The sequence below is a fragment of the Aspergillus vadensis genome (assembly GCF_003184925.1).
Source record: "Aspergillus vadensis CBS 113365 unplaced genomic scaffold BO88scaffold_16, whole genome shotgun sequence".
NCBI lineage: Eukaryota > Fungi > Ascomycota > Eurotiomycetes > Eurotiales > Aspergillaceae > Aspergillus > Aspergillus vadensis.
Genome location: NW_020292054.1, coordinates 21877 through 45368, shown reverse-complemented (window position 1 = coordinate 45368; position 23492 = coordinate 21877). Strand labels below are relative to the sequence as shown.

The following is a 23492-nucleotide window of genomic DNA, read 5'->3' as shown; positions in this document are numbered from 1 at the left end:
GTGGACGACAAGAGTAGAGGGTTTGAGGGGGAGCAATGAGGCACGGTGGCATGGTTCTTGCAGGACCCCGGAAGGTGTGCAGATCAAAACAGTTGGGGTAGTAGTAAGTAGTCACTCACCAGGAACTGCCGGGAGGGAACCAGAGAACCAACAACGGGCGGGATTAGAAAAGGGGTTCTAGCGGGGAGAGGAGGGGGGATTAAAGAATTACAAAATGTTAAGTAAACAAGAAAAAGAAGCAGGAGGGGAAACAAATACAGAGAGGTAAGAGAGTAAGAAAGACACAAGAAGATGGGAGGGAGAGGGAGAAAAAGAAGAGGAGAGAGAGAGGAAGAGGAGAAAGGGGAGTAAGTTAGTAGTTTAGCGTCTCTAGTAAATTTTGGGGAGGGAAAAGGGTAGGAATCGTCGAACCGGAGGAGAGGCAGAGGAGGGGGGAAAGGCGGAAAGAAGGGAAAGAATGGAGAACCTCACCTGATTGGCCTCAGGCATGGAATGGGCGGTCGGCGGTCAGGAGGTCAACTGATCTATTGCCTGTCAACTCAATATTATTCCCACTCACTATCTTCACTATCCTCACTATCGCTTGTCTAGCGATCTACCATCGAGTATTCGTCTCGCGTTCAGACCACTGCGCTCCTTGTCACGACCAACTCAGTACTGCTGTTGCTGTTGCAGCTGCAGGCCACGGTTGTGCGTCTCCCAGCTAGGTTGATCCCATGGTTGCCATTGCTGGGGGCTCCGCGTGTTGTCCCCCCTAAACCGGCCGTAGAATAAACAATGCCCGTTGTTGGTTCCATGGTTCCGTCCACGTAGACTGACAATCACATCCCAATTTCATTCACGCAATTAGAGTACCCTGGCAGCAATCGCTAAGCACTAAAACGGGAGAAAATCAACAAAACTCCTGGGGTATATGACACGACTGCGCTCAAAAATATCATTACCGCAGCCAAGATAAATATATATTTCATCATCACTCCACCACCTTCAACAGCCACCCCCAATCCCAATGGTCTTCTCCCCTCCGCGCCATGTCCTGGATTTGCGGGAGCATTTGGTGATACAGTCTTTCGCTTTGTTTACGCACTTCCCTCTCCCCGCGTTGACCGATGCCATCGTGGTAGAACTCACAGATTCGATTGTAGCGGTCCGGACCTAAACGCATCTTGTGAGCATGTCGCGCTGCGCCTCCCTTCCTGCCAAGCAGACGAGCTTAAAACTTACCCTGGAATCGTTGCAACCCCTCGACCAGAGCGTAGCCCTCTTCATCTGTCCAAGCCTGTGCCGGAGTGCTCGGCTTCGTCGGCTTGGACTGGCCCTGCTTAGCAGTTTTTGTCGGCGCCTTCGCATTCCTATCAACCTCCACATCTTTCCGTCGGTGGCCCTTTTTCAGGTGCCCGTTTTCAAGCGATTCAAGGAGTCGCTTCAGGGGCAGACGCAAGCTCGGGCTGACGGCCCGGCACGCCACATATTTTCCCCGAACAAGACCGCCGATCTGATTGCATCGCCCTAGCAGTACTCTCATGGCATGCTGAAAATGACCGTATGCCTCCGGGAAGAGTCGATGTTCTACGTAGTAAGCTTCAAAACAGACGAGAACCAGCCGCACTAACAGCGGGAAGATTTGGATCTCGAATTCTTCCACCAGTGCCCCGCCTCCCACCTCATCCCCTTGAGTCGAGAGTGTGTAAGCCTTCTCCAGGTGACGGCGTCCTTGTCTGTCAACCGTTTCAAGCGTCGCGCTGCAGCTGCGCACGTCATACTCTGGTGGTCCAATATCAGACGCCAAGTACTCGATAATCCCTTTGTAGGCCTGTATCAATGAGGATAATTCACGCTTCAGAGGCTCAAACTCAATGTCGACTTTCTTGACATTGAAAGCTATATTTCGAGGGTGCATGCTCTGAATGAGCTTTCTCCAATTGGAGCCCTGGCCGCCAAGTTCAGAGGCTTCCTTGAACCACGCGCTATCTTCCGGGCGTTCAGCCCCATGACTCCGCTGATCCGGGTTCTCTTGGGTAGGGTCGTCCTGGGTGGCAGACCTGGCTATGGCTCCCTGGGAAGCACATTCCGTAGCATGTTGTTCCCCACGGTGGTTAGCGTCACGGGAGGGCTGGGGACTATCAGCGGGACTCTCTCTGGGAATAAAGGAGCTGGCCTGCTGACGAGCAGTGGACGTTGGTTGTTCGGGCTGTATGTTCTTTTCTCTGTTCGTACCCTGTGAGCTCGTAGTCGAGTGTCTCCGTTTCGTGGATTGCCGTGCTGGGTCTGAGGACCGCGGACTTGCTTCCGCAGAATGATGCTGAAGGTCATCCTCGAATGAGCTAGGTTCAGGAGAAGGCACCGATGATGAGGATGCCTCTGAAGGTTGGTATGGTGGGTCTTCGTCCTGTGTGCCGCCGACAATATTGGCTTCTTGGTTTAGTGTTCGCGTTTCACTATCCCTCGATGGTTCACCCGCTTGGTGGTCCACCGTTTTTGAGATATTGGATGATGAAGGCGTTGCTGTACTTATCTCAACCGCTATTGTGGGAAATCGCTGTGTCGATGAAGCATCACTGCGGCTAGAGTCTCGCCTCTCGGCCGGCTGTTCGGGTGCATCTCTCCACTGTTCGTTGCTCGTGTCTTCATTTAATTCTATTAATGTTGGCTCTGAAGTTGTGTCGCTGCCAGAATGTGTCTTGGGTTTACGACCAGGAGTTTCTTGGCTGGAAGATGGCGATGGGGTAGGCCGGCCGGTAGACTGGTGGGCGTCTCCATCATTATTTGAGAAAAATTCCACTTCTGATGCCAGATCTTCGCCATCAAGCATCTCTTCGTCACTCTGGGACGATATATGATCGCCTTCATTATCACGTTCAGCGTCGCTTAACGAGTAATATTCGGCTGTAGTCTCAGCACTTGGGCGTGGGGAAATTACATGAGTGTCATTCCCGAAACCCTCTTCTGCCTTTTCTAAAGACTGCACCTCACCTGGCTCATCTGACTGAGCGCCGGACTCATGCTCGGATTTTGGGCTTTTGGGAGGCTGCAACATTTGATCGCGCCCATCCCGAGTGGTTCCATCAGGCACGGGTTCCGAGAACCTTAATGACCGACGGGGAGTGACTTCGATTCGGTGGGCGTGTCTTGGCCTTTGGGGCACAGTTTGAGAAACCGGACCAACCTCATCCATCATGTCGGTAGCATCTCTCCTGACAGAGTACGTGAGCCGACGCGAGGGATGCGGGGTGGCGGGACCGGGTCGATTCGCCCGGGACGCAGTCCTCTGCGTGTTAGTATCCATGAGGCCATTCAAAAGGTCGACCGCCTGCAGGGTGGAATCGCGCTTCCTCCTCCGCTGCACAGGACGCGGCGAGTCCGACATATTGAGCACCCATAAAATGCAGAGGCAGCAGCAAAGCAAAGCAAAGCATACCAGCCCCCCTGGAAAACAATAATTGGACCTAACGGGACCTGTCAAGCCCGTCGGGGATCAGGGACGGCGGCGAAGGAGCTGGTTGGTGGGAAGCTTGGATCGCGACGTGCTTCCCGTGATCGGCGGGCGTCATCACTTGGCCGCCTTATCGATAAGGCCCCGCCCCCTGCCAGATTGCGAGCCAACCTTCCTCCATCCTCCCCCCACCATCCTTCATTTCCCTTTTCTCTCCGCCTGCTTCCACGCTCATTTGTATACCTTCTATCCAATTACTTTCCCACACGCTTAGCTACATCATGGCCGCGGACCTCCCTTCAGTCCGTGTGTTGCCCACCCTTGACCCCGCGGTGGGGCACACGTTCGCCGAGCCCACCAAACGCATCCACGAGCACAGCGATGTCTCCGAGTTTCTGTGTTCTAAAGCTTATGTGGACATCATGACATTCCTCCTCCAGCTTAATCGGTCAATGTTTCCAGCCAAGCTTGAGGATGGGCGCGTTCAGACTTGGCCCTTGAATTCTGATGCTGTGGAGTACTCCGCGCCGGTTCGCCAACTCCAGCAGCTGCTCTCCAAGCTAGAAGCTATTCTCGAGGAAGCTCCCCCCGATAAAGGCCCCCGTAGATTTGGAAACATCAGCTTTAGGAGGTGGTACGAGATTGTTGAAAGCCGTGTTTCCAGCCTCCTCGAGGAGTGTCTCTCTCCGGAGGTCCTCAATCGCAAGTCAGCAGACCCCGAGGGGCCTACGGCGGCAGTAGAGCTCAAGGCATATTTTCTAGGAAGCTGGGGAAGCCCTCAACGTCTAGACTATGGTACTGGTCATGAACTGAGCTTCCTGGCCTTCCTGGCTGGGCTCTGGAAGTTGCATGGATTTCCACAGAGCACATCTGGTGTCGAAGAGAGAGCCATTGTTTTGGGTGTCATTCAGCCGTGGGTATATCGCTAGTCTCGATTGAACGACACTGATTATTGCTAGATACCTTGAGCTAGTGCGAACAATTATCAAAACCTATACCTTGGAACCGGCCGGTTCCCACGGCGTGTGGGGACTGGACGACCACTCTTTCATTCCCTATATCTTCGGCTCAGCGCAGTTTGCTCCAGCTATATCGGAGACGGATCGAGTCCCAGAAGAAGGTTCTTTGCCCGATGCACCTGACCCGACCGGTGTTGCCAAGGTGAACGTGGTAGAACGGGAAAGACGTGGGAACCTCTACTTTTCTGCCATCGGCTTTATCTACGACGTGAAGAAGGGCCCATTCTGGGAGCATAGTCCAATGCTCTACGATATTTCCGGCATCAAGACCGGCTGGGCCAAGATTAACAAGGTATTTGTGGTGCAAATGGAGATGTACTACGTACACTAACTGGAGACAGGGGATGATCAAGATGTACAACGCCGAAGTGCTGTCCAAGTTCCCCGTGGTACAGCACTTCCCGTTCGGCTCTCTGTTCAGCTGGGATCGCGATCCAAACGCCATACCTCAGCCCTCTACCGTTCACACGTCCTCCGCGCCACAACCTCGACAAACCGAAGCTCCCCAGGCCTCTGGTCCAGGAACCAAAGCCCCATGGGCTACATCTCAAGCTGTCCCTCCAACCAGCGGAACTGCCGCACCCTGGGCAACAGCACGAGGTCCGGCTAGAGGACCAACTCTGCCCGACACGTCCCGGCTACCGCCCGGCCCGATGGCTCCGACGAGGGCTCCATGGGCAAATGCAGCCCCAGGGCCGGCTCCTGGTGCTGCCGACCCTCAAGGGGACGTAACGACTAAGGCACCCTGGGCTAAGTAATCGCTACTTCTGCTTGCTCGAGCATTTTCTGTACTTATACCCTTGCATGATATCATTCGCATACATAAGTGAATCGTAAAAAGTTGACATGCCGTTTATGCTCTAACTCCAAACCCGGGGTATCATCGTTTTTTAAACCAACGCAACGCCTCGTAGAGATGCAAGAACCACAGGACACACTCACTCCGAATCCGACGCATAGCTCACCAACGCAAGGCTCGGACGGGGTGTCTCTCCCACTTCCCAAGCACTCTTCTCCATCTCCGAGCCATTCTCAGCGCTCTCCTTCCCATCACCGGACTTACTTCCAGAGACAACCTTCCTCCTCTTAACCTCAGGCCTCCACGCATCGGAATCACCACTCAAAAACGGGTCCACTGCAGCCCTCGTATTCCCTCTCAACTCACTCCGAAAAGCAGCCTTCCGATCCTCAAGCACCTCTTTAGCCTTCATTCTCTTCCCCTCCTTCTTCCCCCCACCAGCCCGTACCTCATCCTCCCCAAACAACGGCTTCATCCTCGCCCTCCGTCCATCCACCGCGCCCTCCCCAAAATCCACCAACCCGGCCCTGACCCGATCACTCTCAATCTCATCAACAACCTCAATCCCCAAACTCAACTTATCCTTCAACTTCTCCCTCTCCTCCTCCTTCCTCTCCAGCCCCTTCCTCTCCGCCCGAAACACCTTCCTAATCCTCCTACTCTTCTCATACGGATCCTCCCAATCCCTCTTCTGTCTCTCCTGCAACTCCAAGATCCGATCCCGTTCCTCAGCCCCGCGCTTCTTATCCACCACCTTCCCCTCCAACCTCTCCAACGCATCCATCTTCCCCTTACTATCCACCCCAGTAACGATCTCCCCCACCTTCCTCCCCTCCTCATCAACCCCATAATCCCTCCTCCGCGCACCGGAAATAACCACATACTCCGTGTTCTTCGGGTCCGTATGTATCTCGATCCACCCACCACAAGCCCCGTGCTTCATTCGGAAACTGTATACCGGTGTGCTGTAGTAATTCCCGATTTTCTTTTTCTCGGCGTTGAAGCGGACTCCTTGCCCGATGATGGTCTCGTGCGGTTGGCATGTTGTGCACCAGATCGCGAACGGCATCTCGAAGCGCACGGTTAGGGCGCCGGTGGATTGTAGGTTGCGGGCGCGTGAGCCGAGGGGGTGTTTGTTGTGTAGCTTGTTGCCCGTTGTGAGGCCTTCTAGGTCTGGGGGGACGTAGCGTCCCATGTCTGGGGGTTGTTAGTGGGTGATGTGAATGGGTGGGGAGGGACGTACTGAAGCCTTGCATGGTGGGCGGGTGGGTGTGTAGAATGTAGTATGTGGTGGTAGGGAGGGTATAGAGATGGTGCTCGGCGAACCAGCGCGACGGCGGCGGTTTGGGGCGTTGGACGTGACGATAAGGTTGATGCGATGCGATGCGCATGCGATGCCGCTGCCTTGTTCCGAGGTGGTGTTGTGCTGATGAGTCAGCTGCATTATTGATGTGCATTAATTGCATAGGTTTCAACGTCACTTCTCGGAATTGAGCACCGAAGAATCATGGCTCACGAGACTAGTCACAGGTGAGAAATATTGATTCAGAAGATGGAACTACAGCTTGATTAACTTTGGTTTTTCCAGTCTACACAAATACTAATAGTACAATTGCCTGTGTTCAAATTCATCAGTAGACTCTTGACATCTTGCGGACTTTCGAATGTATGATATTACTCAAGATAGTACTCATGACTCGCAAACGATCAATCAAATCACATAATTTTTGAATGTAGCTAGTGTTAAGATAGGAAAGTAACCCACGGTCAACGCCGACTTGATATCGCCACCTGAGAAACGTCTCCAGACCCACCGGACATCTTCTCCTATACGGAGATCAAATTCCTCAACCCTGCCAGCCTTCAACACTATTATTCCAAAGCTGAATAGAGAAAGTCGGGGACGCGGGAGGCTTGAGGAGGCCAGAGCCGTACAAGATTCCTTCCTCCCAATTGCGCGGCGCGACTACTTCGGTGGGCATAAACCAGTTCACGAAAAACCTAGACGGATTTGGTCAGCTTGAGGGAATTGATTAGGAATAAACTGGTATAACTTACAGGGTAGATGATTCGGGAACCCAGACCAGATCTTCACAGGTACGATGAAAAGGAAGCCATCCCCAGCTAGCCATTTTTCTTGAGAGAGCAGTTAGTGATTGTCTTCGGGTTATCTAACAGCTAATCGGATAGTCAGGGATATGGAGGTCAGCTTACAAGTAGCTCTCCTTGAAGGAATTGCGAATTTGGTCACGGATACTGTACTCCATCGACCAGAAGATATCATCACTCTCTTCGTCTCCCAAGCGAATACCGGAGATCTCCTCGGAGACCACCCAGACTATGAAACCCCCAGGTACCAAGCTGTCGGCATTTTGTTTTCCCTCCAAGCTGTCCAGAAGTTTGGGGGTAAAGGTCGAATTCTTGAGCATGAGCTGGCGGTATGCTCTGAGCTCACGGGGAACCCAAACTTTCGCTTGCTTGGCTCGTACTGCGGGGCGGTCGCCGACTGTCTCCTCTGTAGGAATCTGCTTGTAGATCCTCATATTTCCGTAAACTGGTGGCTTAGAGCCCACTTGTCGTACCTTCAGCAAGATGCAGGCATATGGACGACACTGCTTGGCAGTTCTTTGCTCGCTACCCTGCATAACCACCTCCTCTTCGTGACTCAGAATGCGCCATCGCTTTTCCAGCTCGACGATGACGCCTGGGCTCACCTCCTCCCGACCAAACCAGCGAGGAGACATGATGATCTCACTAGGAGACGAGAGTAGTTATTAAGTGGAGACTAAAATGTTGGCTTGAGAACCCTTAGCAAGGAGCACAGGGACTGAGAAGAGATGTGTTTTGACAGAGAAGAGGTTGAGGGCGGCGGCCGTCATTTTTACATCCTCTGTCGGATGTGAATAGCCTGTCACTGCCAGTGAATAACATAGGACTCACTCACTCGACCCGCAATTCCCTATCAAACTTTTATAATGTGTTAGTGCCTCCAGAATTGTACTGGAAGTCAATCAGTAACACATCTAGACTCTGGATGAGGATTTTAAGATGATACAGGTCTTTTTTATAAGTTTGGAATCTCGTGGTATTACTTAACTACTTACCACCGCCGAACGGATGGCCAGAGGGAATGTATAATATAGTCAAACTGTAAGCAGGTAGTTGCGGAGCTTGTATGGTTAGACCAAAACCATGGTCGAATGATGATGATACTGCCATCCTGCTCCGCTTTACGTGGTGTCTCCATCCCATGCCATCATAGCTTTCAGGTCGTCACACTGACGCGGGCGGGTGGCCCGTCCGGATGGGAACAACATCAATATTCTCTCCCTTACTTGAGTGGAACTGTTTTCTTTGTGGAATAGGGAGTGATATATCTATTCATCTATTCATTCCAACTATTTAACTACTGGAAGTCTGGAACTGATGCATGCTAATAACCATAAACTCATTCAGACCTCTACACGAGTAAATAAGCTGATACAACTATAGATCTTAGTTCCAGCAGTATCTGGATCGATACTTTAGTCATGGACTAAGCCACACTAGCATGAACAAGTGAAACATGAAAGGACCAGAACTGAGTATAGAGTATGAGTGATCACAGTGTGCAGGAGTATTAGATTCTGAATACCTCTAGTATATTATCTTAAATAAAGTTGTGTCCTGCTTCCTGTAGTATACTACCATATGTATGATTCTATTTTCTAGTCTGTATGATCAAAATTTCATTCAGAGGGAATTCCCGGATACTTTATAAATCAATATGATCATTATCATACAAAGAATTCAAGTAGTCTGCTACATCATGCCATGTTTTACAATGTCTTCATGATTGGGACAGCTGTCTCCCCAGAGGTGATGCTAGACAGCCCCTTTAACCTTAACCCATGGGGAACCACAACTTGCATGCCTCAGGGCAGAGTTGGTGTGGCACCGGTATGTGATGGAGCTGCCATCATGCGACAATGCTAGACTCGAATGTCTCTTAACCTCCGGCAATTTCATATTCAATGCTGAAATACTAGACTTGTTGTTTTCCTCATCATGTGTCTAGCACGTGATGGTATTGCACTATCTTTTCCCTGAAGACTCGGGCCTAGCCTCTAATGGGTGTAACACCTTTGGTCGGAAAACGAGTGGAGTACGCAGTATAGGTAGTGCTGTTGGATACGTGCTAAGTCGGTGCTTTGGTACGGACAAAGTCAGATGCGTGGCCGATGGGCTTGGATTTGATAACATCAATCTGGGGCCTGATTGGGCTCGAGCTAATGCACGAGGGGAATAAGGATGGCCATCGAACTCTGGTGTAACATTCAAGAATGAACAATCGGGCGGTTCATCCACGAAAAATTTGAGACTAACCAAGTTGATGTGAGCATCCCATATAGTTACCTTAAGAGAAAGCTGTCGTGTGCTGCGCTTCCAGACTCAAGCTTTGACAACAGACAAATATGGTGTCCACCCAGTCACAATTACGGCGTACAGGAGATGAGTATCCAGAGGTAACGGAGCCACCCCGCCGGCAACCAATACTAACAAGGTATTGTGGCACGGCCAATATTTAGCATTCTCTGTTCTGAGAAATCACGAAGGGTTGATTGATTTATATATGTTGCCCCACGTCTAGGGGTCAAAGCATTTCGGCTTTTGGCCCCACTCGAAGTCTTTATGGGCTTAGGTGAACGACATCTTTCAAGGAAATGGAAAACAATGAGGGGGCATGGCCGTAATTCTTAGAATTTCGTCGTCTAGATAATCTAATTTCCCGACTTAGACATAATCGGGCATCTACAACGGGCCGCTTATGGGAAGGATCTCTGTTTCGAAAAGGCAACACTGGTGGCAGTCTTTTCCTGTCCTTGGTTCACCTGCAGAAAGTGAGAAACAAGGACTTGTGTTCAACCATACATTACGACACGTGTAGCTGCTGGTAAAATATGACTTTGAAGATAAGCTAACACTAGAAGGCTCAGGACGTGCTTAATGGCTATTACTGTTAGACAAACATGAAGTTTGTGATGACCCACATTGGTTTAGTGTTAGGATTTCCAGGCTTGTTGCTGAATGAAGTACTCTACATGTATCCAGAGAATCTGCTGTATAGCTTCCTGTTATTCGAATCAGTCAAGAAAAACTGATAGATCCTGCAAGATGCCGTTCTCTCCTCCTTCTGGAACTCTTGCCCTTGATGGTCGGGACCTCGTCTTGCAGCCACTCCCGGACCTCCAGGTCGGCCCCGGAAGCACCAAAAGTGGTGCTATTCACGACGTATTTTTTGTTGGACAATTGGCCCCATGGCCTAATTTCATAAATGATGTCGAGAATTGCTTCCGCCTCTTCCCATGGGCAACTTCGGTTGTCGACGTCCACGAGCCCTTGCCAGCGCTCCCCCATAGCCTGTCCTATGAGCAGACGTACGTTGGTGACGAGCACTCAGTACAAGGTAGATTTACCCAGCTCATAGGACAGGCTATGGGGGGTATATTTCTATCGCAAGGTCTCGATATTCGTTTGGGTGACTTCAAGTCCTGTACTGTCGAAAAGGAGTATCAAAAGGTCCCCGATACTATGATGCGCAATGCAGCAGGAGCACCACTGGTGGTGGGTGAGGAAAAGACCCCTTGGGCAAGACCACACGACATCCGTCGGGCATTTGAAGACCTGGATACATTGCGGCATCTATTCGGTGAATAGTCGTTACTTCTATGAATATGTAACGTATAGCTGACCAAACTATAGGGCAGCCAGCAATGTACATGAGGGATCTGGAATTGAAGTTTGGCTTCATAAGCACATACGAACAGACGGTATTCTTTTGTCAAGACGATTCAGTTGGAAACAATCAGACCGTCCTCCTCTACTCGCCTGTTATCGAGCATAACTGGGGATACATCCCAGGCCGAACCGTGACACTGAAACAAGCGATGTTTTACCTGGGCTTGCAGGCGTCAGCAGCCCCTCATTTTACAACTTCTGAGTCGAGAACTACCGGATGGGTCACCAATGGAGACGGGGAGAAGCTCTAGTTCCGATTTTCCTCGCCTCCAGCCTCTGTGACACATGATCTGGTGAGAAATCTGAGTAATGGGATGATTCAATCGAACAGCTAACTAAGCAAGAAATAGTGAGTGTGAGAGAGGGTGAGCTTGAGTTTGAGAAGAATGATCAATGCCTGCCATCTGTGTGGCTTTGGTTCAATTTATGGCCTACATCATTGCAAAGGCCTGGCTGCACAGGTACCTGAGTGGCTACTTTGGTGGCAAGGAGCTGAGGAGTTGGGTACAAGGCGATCAGGTAACTCCGAAGTAGGGGCGCAGATGCCGCAGGGAGTTCGGCGTGCTGTATGCACAGCCACAATGAATGTATCATGGGGGAACAGATATCGTACCAAATGATGCAATAGCACTTCGGAAATGAACTGCACTGCCCTGCACTTTGAGCTTGATTCGGCCCTAAATCCCTTAAGTCTCAGAGCAGTACCGCAAAGCACACGAATTTCTCAAGTATAGCGCAATTGACGATTTCGGACAATAACCGTGTATATTTGACTGACAGAAATTCACTCTTTCGTTGCTTTCTTTTGAATCAACACTTTCCTCTACAGCAAGTCTGTTAAAGAAAGGCGGGCTGGTCCCAATCAACAAGGGTGTGCTGGCTAGCTGCATATGTCGAGTCATGCCCTGTTGATCCCTACCGAAAGGGCAAAAAGACCATTCAGCTAATATGCATCTCTATGTTGGCTACGACAGATTTGAAGGCTTGGGTCGTGTTGCATGTCATAACACCAATATGGCGGTGGAAGTGAATCGGATATGTCTGTCCGACACGCCGATCGCTGGGACGATTAGACAACTCCTATTCCACGGCCACCCCGTAGACACGCCCTAAACATGCATGCACTAACCATTGCTGCTCGAAAGCTGTCCAAGAATGCCCGCGATCTCTCACTAGGTTAGCCCAAGCTCATCGATCTGGCAAGATATACCCCGCGGACAAGGATGAAAAAAATAGAAGAAAAATCACATATAGTTTGGCGATTGCCTCTTCACTTCGGTCAAACTTCGAATCCGTATAGCAGCCATTGAGCCGCGTATAGTCTAGCCACAGGGTTTTTATCCACCGGTTCTCTACATCAACTCGCTCTTTTCTCTTTCCTACTTTGCGTCTTTCGCTTAAGCAATTAGTACGCCAATCAGACCGGGTAATTCGCCAGAGGTTTCTACCATGTGCAGACTTCGGACAATGTGAAGGGTGGAAATGGTCCCACGCCTGAACTTGGAGTACCCTCAACAGTCAAGAGGCCATGTGGATAACCGTGAAGGACACAGGATTTGTATAGCTGCTTCTACCTTCAATCCATGTTCTGGTGGTTATGGCACAATCACACATTAGTATCGTGAAGCAAATGGTGAGTGTGCAACAAAAGCTAGAGACTAGTGCATTGTATTGTAGGCTACAATGTTAACGTAGTGGTGATTCCATAGGCTAAAGGAACAGGCATGGAGCCTTATTCCTGTCGGTCAGCAAGTAGTATGTACTTAGGGTCATGTATAGAGTTTCGTTTCAATTCGGACGCAGATAACAGCAGTATAGAACGCTGAGGCGAACACTGAGGCGAACCAGGCTCGGCTGGTCTACAGCGAGACAGTTGCAATATTGGCAATGAGCTGACCCCTCATGGCTGCCTGTACAGCGGTAAACCCACAGATTTGCATTGAATGCAAACCAAAATCAATAAACGGATGCAATAAATACAAATATAGCATCTTCGTGCAGGATTAGCTGCAAGATTCGGTGACATATTATGTGACAGGTGCTAGCCGGGACTCAGCTGATTCTCAACTCCTGCGTCTGCGGCAGAACAGACAGTCTCTCCCCATTCGCAATATGTGACCTTCTATCAGATGTCGTCATCAACATCGGGGAGCTGCTAACCCCGAGGGTGATTGCAATGTCCCCGAGTTAATTAAGTGTTACTTTGACGGGTGATCAACCGTCACAAGTAAGCCCTATCTGCAACCCTCCCGAGGACGGCTTCCCGTTCAGCAGCTTTCATGCTGAACTATCGGGGAATGATGTAAGAGATTACCCTGCCTAGTCTGTTACTCTTTACGGTACATGTGGCTAAGCTGACACCTTCTCGCTCGCCTTCGCCTTCCGGGGAAGATCTACTTGCGTTCATAATTCCTTCTCCTAGATTCTTCGGAAATCAGCTAAATTTAACAAAAAAGGACAAGCCTTACTACTGCACACTAAACTTAGAACTGTGAGGTTCTGAGCATAAACAGGATGTATAAGGTGGCTATTCTCCCAAGCTATGTCACGATCGATCTTCTCTCCATTGTGTTCTTTCCACTTTTCACATACCACCCCACAAAATCACTGCGGCGCTTCCACCCCCCACCCCCTCTCCCCAGGTTATCTGAAGACCTAAGCCATGAATTACCGTATTAAGAAGAAGTTTGGTAAGCTTCAAACCAAACAATGTAAAGCATTCGCAAAACATGGTGGCAGGTGCAAGAAGCGCGCAAAGAGTTCCGGCGCATATTGCCAACATCACAAACACCTTATGCTGGAAAAGGATAGAGATCTCCCCCCACGCCTAATAGAAAGTCATAATGAGGGGGGTCCTACATTTATGGTGCACGAGATCACGCCCGATGAAATGGATATGTCTGACAGCACTGTTCCGAGCGCTTCACTTGAAATGACCCCTGAAGAAGATGCGCCAATGCGGGATACGCCAAACTCGGATGCCGAGCCATCACCAGCTAACCCTGGCCAAGATGGCTGTCAACGACAAGCTTCAGTGACCGAAGAAGTTAGTACCACGAAGCCGACCGGACTCACTGAGGGCAATGACAATACTGGCGCAATCTCATACCCACCAAGGAGTCTCGACTCCCCACCCGAAGTTGACTTTGCTGGAAAGGAGGCTAAAAGAAGTAACAACGAAAATCCTGGCTTCTATTCGTCAATCAATCAAAACAGTGGAAACACGATGAATATGAACTGTGGGAACACGACGCAACAGAATTGCGGAAATACCACGACGAATAACGATTCCTCACGAAATATTCGTGTGAGTATATGGCCGTGTGCTACTCGTTGTTTATCAGGATATATACTAATGGAATTCACTCAGGTGGCTCGACAATATAAAACCGTCATCATCAATAAGTACGGCGGGTTTTTCAAGGAGGATGACCCAATTATTGAACAGCTGGTGCGAAAGGCAGCAGCTGAGATGATGAATTTTATCCAACAATACAATGTGCCTGTTGGCAAAGAAACGGCCATGGTTGAACTGGCATTATTTGATATGGTCGTTGTCTGTGGTGAGTTTATTGACAATGCAGGGAAGGCTCGACCAATACCACTACTGATGAACTAACATCCTTTGCGTGTTCTAGATAATAGTCTCTCTATGTATAAGTACAAGGAGGTCATGCAAAGGACATTGCGAGAAGTTGTCAAGATCTCTTCTCTTCTCTTGCCAAAGGGAATTACGATCCAGTTTCTCAATACCAACGGCGACAAAAAGGATCTATACGAGAACATCGATACGGGCGATAAAGTGGACAATATATTTAAGGATGCCAGTTTTCTTGCTATCAAGAGAGTGGTTTGGCGCTCTCCAGAGATAGGCGACGTTGTCAATCGAGATGTCGTCCATCCTATGATTATTAGAAAGGCCCGTGCAGGGGAGCTTAAGCGGCCGGTGATAACTATAATGCTTACTGACGCGGAGGTAAGGAACTCCCAATTTATGATAAGTCGATAAGGCTGTTGATATCTGCGCTGACAAAATCCGTAATCAAAATAATAGATACGTTCAGCTCAAGGCCGGGAGACACTCAAATCAACCATTCGCTCTTGTAAAAATGCACCTGGCCTGAAGGAGTACGGTGACAAAGCAGCACTCTTCGTCCTCTCTCGAGTGGGAAATAATAAACGAGGAAAGGAATTTGTCAGTCAACTGGAAAAGGACAGTTCAATCAATGATATGCTACACTGTTCTCCAGAAAGTCTGGATAAGTGGTTGGCAGACTGTCAGAAGATTGGCAATGAAAACAAGTATACAGGCAAGGTGAGTACATCTGCACTATTCCAAGCCTTCTACGCGTCAACACTAACTGTAAACAGCTCATCGAGCTTTTTCTTACTGCATTGGACCGCAATGGAGCTGCCTGATTGAAACCCCGTTTACCACATTATTCTAACTACGAGCCGACACTGATACGGTTGTACGTTTATCTCGGACAGTTTCCCTGGATCCTCCAGGTGTGTATAAATATATTCGTTCTAAGAACCAAAGGATTTCAATGCAATCTACAATGTATAGCATTCATAAAGTTATCTGGAGTGCGATTGCAAAGCAATGCAATGAACCGGGAAAAACGGAAGTGTAGTGATAGAGTAGTGAGAGTGTAGTGGGAGATAAGTAAATAAATGATACATAGCAATACACGGGATATTAATACTGCAGACGAACCGACCCTCCTCCAATTTAATGGCCCAAGATACATTCATGTTTCACGTCCAAAACCTCACATCCTTCTGAGTATCAAATCTAACCCCAATACCTCAACTTATTTCGCTCTCTCAACCATACCCTGCAACATCGCCACATCCATCGTATACAAATCCGACCCATCATCAGCCAAAAACACCGAAGGTCCTCTGCTCACCATCAAAAGCTCCGTTTCATGCTCAAACGGAAGAGGATCATGCACAGCTCCCTTGCTTTCCGAAACGTAATCCCCCTGAACAAATGCGCCAGTCTGGGGGTGGGCACCGCTTCCTTTGAGAACGTAAATCTCCGCACTTTCAACATGTCGATGGCGAGGAAGGAGACCGCCGGGTTCGGCGCGGACCATGATTGTGTATTCTCCGGTTTCTGGAACTAGCTTGACGATTTTGATAAATACACCGGGGGCAAGAGGAAGCCATTCCAAGCTGTCGCAGTGGACTGTGAACCCTGCGTCGTGCTCTGAGTGCATATTGGGCTGTGATGGGCTGTTCACTTGTGTAGGGTGGTGATGATGCCTTGCGTCGGCTTTGGGGTTGGTTAGTCCGTTGTATGTGAGGGATTAGGAGTATTGAGTGCGTACTTGAAGGTTTTGAATGGGAGTATTGTGTCTAGGTATTCTTCAAATTCTTTTTGTTAATTATCTTATGAATGTGAGATATAGATTTGGGATGATGGACAATTCAAATGGAGCTAAACTTAATATAGAATAGTCGACTATCCGAGCCACCGGAATCCCGAACGAAAACAGAAACACTCCGAGCTCCAGTCGGGACCGTCCGCTGTGATCCCGGCTGACTGATTCCGCCCCGCCCCTACCCCCGCAGAAAAAGAAGAAATGATAACATTCGTTCATATTTCAAAAGGGTCCATACCACTGCTAAGCCAACCCGCTGGGATTTGGCTATTGAAAAGCTGCCACATCAGCCAATCGGCTGAGGCGTCCAACTCCGAGTTTGGTATTGGTTCATCACTTAGCCCAAAATTGCTATCGAAGGAGGCGCTCGGAGGAATGCCATCCGTAGTGACAGGTTCCATTGCCTGATTCGGGGCGGATGCACGAAGGTTTGATGATATAATTTCTGGACCAGAACCCGCTTCTTGGAACAGCGGCTCGCAGAGATCTTCCAGCGACTGGAGAAGGTTTAAAAGTTTTCCAAGATGTGGATCTTGCTTGAACTGTGACAAACTCTGCGTTATTTGTTGAAGCAGTTTGAAATCTCCATGATCCAAAGTTCCGATGATGTTGCAGATGACCACGAAGAAGGCGCTTAGTGGGTAGAAAAACAAAGTCCTGTTTAATAGTCAACAAATGAAATGGATACTTCCAGGAGTATCAGCGAACCATGTCAGAAATGATGGATATGGCTCTTCAAACCCCGGCATTTCCTCCGCATGCTGCTGGATAAAGTGAAATGCTCCAAGTGACTGTCGGGCATGTACGAGACATTCCCTGTGTATTACTGGACTAAACGAGCTTTTCAAGCGTGTTCTGTCGATCTCGACGAAAATCGCGTAGTAGCAGAAGTCGACCGCAACCCAATCATATTGTACCATTTTCGGGAGGGATGCGCGATTCTAAATGAAGCGTTGTTAGGGGGTAGAAGCAACTATATGTGGTCCTGGTACACATACCGACGGCATTTGTCGAAGAATGCTCTGCATCCTGGACTCAAGGAGCTGACAAGTCTCCAAAGCCTGACTATTCGAAGCATTCTTTGCGTCAGAAGACACTGCATGTAATCTTCCCTGAACCTGTGCGAGGTCAAGCAGGACACGCAAAAGCGTATCATATGGCGAACATGGGTCTAAGACAATGAGATCCGTCGGGGATACCTCGAGATCAGGCAATGACGTAGGGCGACTGAGAAGTGAACTTAACGTCCGATCAAGATAGTAGCACCAGTATACCGCACTATATACCTCTAACTCCGAGTCTGAGCGCGCTGGTACCCTGCGGACCTTGTGGTAGTTAAGGGATGCAATCTGTCGAGCAGCATAAGAGGTAAGGACCCAACATTGGTTCAGCCTCCCCAGGTGCTGCATAAGCAATGCCTACAGACACGATGTCAATAAGGCAGTCTTCGCCAGAGATGTCTGCAACTCAGGGACTTACACTTGAGAGTAGAGCTTGTATGGACGAGATGTCTGGCTGTTTGAGTATGCTCAGGTTCTCAATGCTCCGAATTGTGGCTGCGATGTAAGTCGACCTAGATTGGGACAGCTGTGTTTTCAGGAGCGGGCTGCGCACGGTTCGTGACACCTGATATATATGAAATATTGCTTTCACATATATGCAAATGCTATATTGATGGAAAAGTTGACCTTGTAGCCGAGGTTCACTTCGTAACAAGGCTGTAGCCATTTCTTCATATGTTTTGCGCGAGATGTGATCCGGCCACTGAATGCACATCGATTCCGGCGGCCCTAATTTCATCAACCATGACCAATACATAACAATGCAAGAATCTCATACCTTGTAGGAGCATAAACAACAGCTCTCGAGGGGGTGCATCCGGAATCGAAAAGGCGGGATCGTTAGGATGAAACTCTTCTATGATTTCGTCCGAATGTTGAGGCTCACTCTCTGCAATTTGATTCACGAGTTGGAGAGCAGAGCGAAGTATGGATTGTCTCCCGCGGTTGACATGCCTTGAGTCATTTAATTCTAGTTGGATTATGTTTTTTGCCTGTATTGCATGATAATTGGGGCCCTCGACGCTGGGTGTCGAGTGCGTAGGCGTGGTTAAGGATCGCTCCCTTGAGTCCAGAGCTTGGTCGTTAGGCTGGCTGTGCTCTATAGCGGTACTTCTATTGACATTTCTTTCCGCTGCCCTACGGCCTGATTGCCGGTTGCTTCTGTAGTTGTTCAGCGCACCGAACCCAGAAAGACGACTCCGACAAGCTCTGGCACTTTACCTTTGTGTCTGTGACGGCTGTTTTTCAAACGTTACTATATTTTCCTGGGGCCTTAGGGTGCTGCCGTTAATTATCAGTTACTTCATATGTATAGATTACTCGTCAGCATGACATGGATGACAGCAAACCTTTGGTTTCTCTTCTTAGCTGGCCGTCCGCGCCGCCGGCGTTCGCATTCCACACCGGCATCTGCGCAATTGGCACAGTGCGCTCGACGATCACACTTTATCTATTACATTGTATTGTTGTCAGATTCAATATGTGGCTTAAGCTTGGTATTTATGGTATTGCAACCTTCTTCGCATGACATAGGTCACACTGTTTGCTTTGATTAGCGTCTACAGCTTTCCCTGAGAATTCCGGCCTATGGGGATGAGCAGAACATACCGCGGGCAGAATATCCCCCGTGACTGTGAGATCTTCCGGCATTGGCAGCAAGCTTTACCGGAAGTCCCGATGTTTTCACGATCGACTGCAAATATCTTGACAGGAAGCTATAGTTGCAAGGTATGCTGAGCGTCGAGCGTGCGGAGCGGGAAGGGAAGGGAAAATCAACCACCCGGCTGGCTTGCTGACTGAGCATTCCAATCGCAACCACCGAAAAGGCAACTCCTAGCCACATACTCCGTGGTACTAGATCAAGAGAGTTTACAGTTTTCACGCCAACTACTAACAAGTACATAATGCTGAGGAGATTTAAAAGCTGTTTTGTGCTTTTACTTCTTCCAACATGGTAACAAGATGTTTCAATGCCACGTTTTATTACATACTGTGTAGTTGCGCAATAATCTGATCTCTGGTCTATTCTATCTGGACATATAGGGCTAATAGTACATAGGGAAATATGATCTGCGCTCCCGGACTACCAGGGGACGTCCTGGCCTTTATAGGCTTCCCACCCTGGAACATGAATATTCTTAAACCGGCCATTGTCCACACGGTCTACGGACATTGCAATGTTCAAGACCGCTTCTGCACCTTGAGGCACGGTCAGGTCGGCATTCTTCCCACCCATGTCACTTTGGAGCCACTAATAAGTGTCATTAGCTTCACTTCATATTAACTTTAAGTAGATCTTGAAGTGATAACTTACTCCGGGGCTGACTGCGAGGAAAATAAATCCTTCTTCTTGATATGACAGCGCATACTGGACCGTTAAGGCGTTTAGTGCTGCTTTGCTGATCTTGTATGCCGGGCAAGGAGCGTACGATACTTCGCGCGCACTGGTAATCGAGCCATATGCACTCGAACTGTGGTTTAGAAGCTGTTAAGTACCTGGTCGAAAATATTCCTATCTCATTGCATCTGATGCTTACATATTGATGATCTTCTTGACCTTGCTGTTCTGCATCAAGGGAAGATAGTGGCGAAGGACGTTATGAGTTCCAGTTACATTCACTGACAACTGGTAGTCGAGGTCGGACCTATTGGTTTTTAGGTCAGTCTCGGTGGTGCTCTCAAAAACATTAATCTGCTAGACTACTTACATTGAAGCTAGTTTTCCATGTGTCTCACCATGAACTCCAGCGCAATTGATCAACACGTCCAGACTTTGCTCGTTTAAAGCTGATTTGACTTGCTCGGCCGAGTCAGCGATTCTTGACTCCTCGGAGATATCCAAAGCGACGAAGACAATGCATCCATTGGACTGAGCGATAAGTTCCGTAAGCTTCGGGCTGCATTTGCGCGCCGTTGCAATAACCAATCCTCCTTCGAGGCAGGCGCGGGCAGCTAGCTGCCTCACTAACTCTAAGCCTAAGCCGCGGGAACTGCCAGTAACGAGAAAGTTCGACATCTTGGGAGGTAGCTTCTGTAAGACGTTCGATCGGTGAATCGTATTTGCAAGAAGTGCAAGGCATTAAACTATATCGCAGATTTTAAGGAAATAAGTATGTTCGTACAGCCAAGTGTTTTGCCCCCTCTCCTTGAGAGATCTTCTCCGTCGCCAACGGTCCGGCCTTCCGAACTGGAAGGGTAATTGGTGATTGATCCGCGGGCCCACTTTCCCGATGGAGTCGGTCTTCCCCTCACAGGTGTCCAATAACAATGTCGAACGACGGCGGTCTGGCCGAATGAGCCTGTTATTGCAAGACCTGAAATGTAGAATCATACGAGAAGAATAGGCCGGTCCAGAAGGTGAATGCAGATCTCCAGCGCTCTAGTATGACGCAAATTAAAGGAACAATGTTCTTTCGGCCGCAGACTTACCACAGATATATAACCGCCACAGCGGGGTCAATATTGCATACTACAAAGATTCATTTCGCAGAAATTCAACGATTCACCAATTGATTGAAACCCAAAACACTCTCAATATGGCCGAACCATGCACCGTGGAGGATCATCTCAAGATGCTGGAATCATTCCTGCGTCCGGGTGAACTAATTTGTCCTACTTCCCCAGATTACCAATCGAAAGTTGAGACCTGGGCTGCCCAAAAACAACTGAACCCTCGCATTGTCCTTCGTCCCACATCTGTCAACTCTTTGAGCAAGGTAATCGCCTACCTTTATTCCACAAATCTCGACTTTGCTATATACGGCCATGGATTCATGTCCGCATCCGCAAGAGATGTGTTGGTGAATATGTCGGCGTTCGATGGCTTTCACCTTGATAGAAATTCGGAACTCGCTACGGTCGGAGCTGGACAGACATGGTCAGATGTCTATCGGAAGCTGAGCGAAGTCGCACCGGAATATGGAAGTAAGGACACCTCCTTCGATCTTCCCGATCACGTATTTTGTGGGCGGAGACTGACACAAGATGAATAAAGTTGTGGGAGCCCGCACCCCTTGTGTGGGCGTTGCAGGCACTATCATCAGCGGTGGCTTCTCATGGCTTTCCCGAGAGTACGGGTGTATCTCAGACCCAGCGAATATGCTGGATGCGAGAGTCGTGAAGTATGATGGCTCGGTTGTTTGGGCATCCTCGGAGCCAGATCTTCTGTGGGCATTACGTGGCGGCGGAGGTGGCTTTGGCGGTAGGCAATACGAAACGTGCTAAATTTGGAATGAATAGTTACTAACGCGCAAACTTTAGTCGTCGTTGAGGTTGTGCTGCGAGTTTTCCCTTATCCGCAGAATATTTGGGCTGGCCCGATTCTGATACCTCGAGAGCAGCTCGAGGTGACAGCAGACGAAATTGCAAAGTTTGTTTCTCGACCTCTTAACCCAAAGATCTCCATGTTTCTGTACGTCGTGAAGAAGCGGCTGTTAAAGTCCATCGGGGCGGACTCAGATATGTTGGTACTTCATGCTTTTGACGCCTGCGGAGAAGCGCACGGTCGGGTCAACTTCCAGTGGGCACTAAGCATCCCCGGAGCTATTGACCAAACTAAGGTCACTACGTTTGCTGGTGTTGCAGATTTACAGGGTAAGGCCACAAGCTTGCAAGTGCTGGTAAATGTATGCTCATCATTAGACAAGATAAGGTGCATATTGCCAAAGGCACCATGAAGCAGTTCTGGTCACCGTTGCTTCTACGAGAACTTTCAAAGGACACCATCATCAATGCTGTTCAGTGGTCTGAAGATATCGGAAAACTGGACGAATCGCTCAGTGACTGCACCTATTTGATCTTTGAGCTGCTGTGTTCGGTAAGTCGCAGGAACCGATAAACCCGCAGGAAAATACTTCATTCTTACATACTGAATGCCGCAGCGCGACCCTGAGGGAGGAGTAACCAGCTGCGCCTGGCCACGACCTCAAGGGGTCAAGCACATCTTGCTTATGGGTCCCGGATGTCCGGCTGATGCCGGACGTGACCACGAAGATCTGGTACGAGATCTTGCTATCAAGGCAGGGTCCAGGGTCTTGGGAGAAAAGGCAGATCTGAATTACCTTCCTAATGGTTTCGAAAAGTTCTATGACGCGAAGAAAGTAAGTCTGAAGACACAATCATCATCTGACCCGCTGCTCATTCGGGAACTAGATTTGGGGTCCTCATTTCGCTCAGTTGCAAAATTTGAGAAGAAGATATGACCCGCTGGGCAGATTTAAGGGGGCAGATACTCACTCTCATGCATAAATAATTAGTCAACTATGTTATTGGACGCATATGATGACAAAAAAGGAAAGGAAAGGGAGAAAACATGAAAAGAAATCCAGAAAAGAAGGACCCACGGTTCGCCTGAGCAACAAAAGCCATTGGAATGGAGTGATTTTACTAGTGTGCAGTGAGTCTGTGCTCAGGATAATAAGAATCAGTAGTACTATAGTTAGCCACTCGCCTGGGCCTCCAGTATGGATATACCTTTCATTGCGATACCGTGACCTCGATAACTTAGCGTAAGCACTAGTCAGCATAACCCAATGCTTAGTCATGGGTATAAAATCCCCGGCATTAGTATGCACAGCAGACCCTGCAGATCAGTGGGTCTCAGACCCATCTCATCTTAGGCGGTCATGCATGACAACGGGATTGACTTCTGACCGGCCCCACACTGAAAGTTGAACGCCCGTGGGGCGTAATGTAACACTAGCGTATACAAATGCGCCCGCACGCAACCTCTAGCTTAAATTAACAACATTTTGTAAATCAATACGCTGACCTGCGGAAGTATATATATATAAGCGGTAGAGGACCACACCACCATCTGTTCTCCAAAAACACTACAATTGCGCACAAACCTATCAGCTTGGATTCGTGCTGCTACAAAGACGAAGCGTGTCTACTCCCTAGCGTTTCCGGCAAAGACGCAGTGAAAATTCGGGTGAAATTGTTGTTCCATGAGAGTGCGAGAGGTACGAGAGAGCTGCTAGTGCCAGTGCCTCTGAAGTATGTAGAGCT

General features: G+C 49.1%; 9 protein-coding genes across 9 annotated transcripts; 4 read left to right on the top strand and 5 right to left on the bottom strand.

Moving 5' to 3' along the window:
* Positions 1–547: 547 nt before the first annotated feature.
* BO88DRAFT_405941 (uncharacterized protein) lies at positions 548–3496 on the bottom strand. Its single transcript, XM_025707027.1, has 2 exons — positions 1225–3496; positions 548–1155 (listed from the first exon to the last, which is right to left on the bottom strand). The coding sequence occupies exons 1-2, from the start codon at positions 3365–3367 to the stop codon at positions 974–976; spliced, it is 2325 nt and encodes a 774-aa protein (XP_025561299.1). The 5' UTR covers positions 3368–3496; the 3' UTR covers positions 548–973.
* A 118-nt stretch (positions 3497–3614) lies between these two features.
* On the top strand, positions 3615–5298 carry BO88DRAFT_368162 (phosphotyrosyl phosphatase activator). Its single transcript, XM_025704101.1, has 3 exons — positions 3615–4346; positions 4393–4744; positions 4794–5298. Exons 1-3 carry the CDS (start codon positions 3715–3717, stop codon positions 5208–5210), a joined length of 1401 nt encoding a protein of 466 aa, XP_025561298.1. The 5' UTR covers positions 3615–3714; the 3' UTR covers positions 5211–5298.
* A 92-nt stretch (positions 5299–5390) lies between these two features.
* BO88DRAFT_343687 (Saf4/Yju2 family protein) lies at positions 5391–6446 on the bottom strand (the record flags this gene model as incomplete). Its single annotated transcript, XM_025703202.1, has 1 exon — positions 5391–6446. One exon carries the CDS (start codon positions 6444–6446, stop codon positions 5391–5393), a length of 1056 nt encoding a protein of 351 aa, XP_025561297.1.
* Positions 6447–7098: 652 nt separating this feature from the next.
* BO88DRAFT_436401 (uncharacterized protein) lies at positions 7099–8068 on the bottom strand (the record flags this gene model as incomplete). The annotated part of the gene is made up of 3 exons (XM_025709564.1): positions 7466–8068; positions 7310–7387; positions 7099–7252 (listed from the first exon to the last, which is right to left on the bottom strand). The coding sequence occupies exons 1-3, from the start codon at positions 7993–7995 to the stop codon at positions 7099–7101; spliced, it is 762 nt and encodes a 253-aa protein (XP_025561296.1). The 5' UTR covers positions 7996–8068.
* A 2337-nt stretch (positions 8069–10405) lies between these two features.
* On the top strand, positions 10406–11280 carry BO88DRAFT_426743 (uncharacterized protein; the record flags this gene model as incomplete). Its single annotated transcript, XM_025708930.1, has 2 exons — positions 10406–10898; positions 10994–11280. 2 exons carry the CDS (start codon positions 10406–10408, stop codon positions 11278–11280), a joined length of 780 nt encoding a protein of 259 aa, XP_025561295.1.
* A 2411-nt stretch (positions 11281–13691) lies between these two features.
* On the top strand, positions 13692–15448 carry BO88DRAFT_416465 (uncharacterized protein; the record flags this gene model as incomplete). Its single annotated transcript, XM_025708251.1, has 5 exons — positions 13692–14336; positions 14400–14592; positions 14668–15005; positions 15084–15344; positions 15401–15448. The coding sequence occupies 5 exons, from the start codon at positions 13692–13694 to the stop codon at positions 15446–15448; spliced, it is 1485 nt and encodes a 494-aa protein (XP_025561294.1).
* A 276-nt stretch (positions 15449–15724) lies between these two features.
* On the bottom strand, positions 15725–16406 carry BO88DRAFT_489010 (uncharacterized protein). Its single transcript, XM_025712660.1, has 2 exons — positions 16369–16406; positions 15725–16313 (listed from the first exon to the last, which is right to left on the bottom strand). Exon 2 carries the CDS (start codon positions 16255–16257, stop codon positions 15847–15849), a length of 411 nt encoding a protein of 136 aa, XP_025561293.1. The 5' UTR covers positions 16258–16313; positions 16369–16406; the 3' UTR covers positions 15725–15846.
* Positions 16407–16637: 231 nt separating this feature from the next.
* Positions 16638–20499, bottom strand: BO88DRAFT_344080 (fungal specific transcription factor domain-containing protein; the record flags this gene model as incomplete). The annotated part of the gene is made up of 9 exons (XM_025703217.1): positions 16638–17055; positions 17131–17363; positions 17397–17840; positions 17902–18212; positions 18262–18641; positions 18817–18893; positions 19579–19734; positions 19844–19916; positions 20192–20499. The coding sequence occupies 9 exons, from the start codon at positions 20497–20499 to the stop codon at positions 16638–16640; spliced, it is 2400 nt and encodes a 799-aa protein (XP_025561292.1).
* Positions 20500–20853: 354 nt separating this feature from the next.
* BO88DRAFT_436397 (FAD-binding oxidoreductase) lies at positions 20854–22935 on the top strand. The gene is made up of 6 exons (XM_025709563.1): positions 20854–21407; positions 21478–21684; positions 21744–22076; positions 22130–22299; positions 22364–22582; positions 22635–22935. The coding sequence occupies exons 1-6, from the start codon at positions 21020–21022 to the stop codon at positions 22728–22730; spliced, it is 1413 nt and encodes a 470-aa protein (XP_025561291.1). The 5' UTR covers positions 20854–21019; the 3' UTR covers positions 22731–22935.
* The last annotated feature ends 557 nt before the right edge of the window (positions 22936–23492 follow it).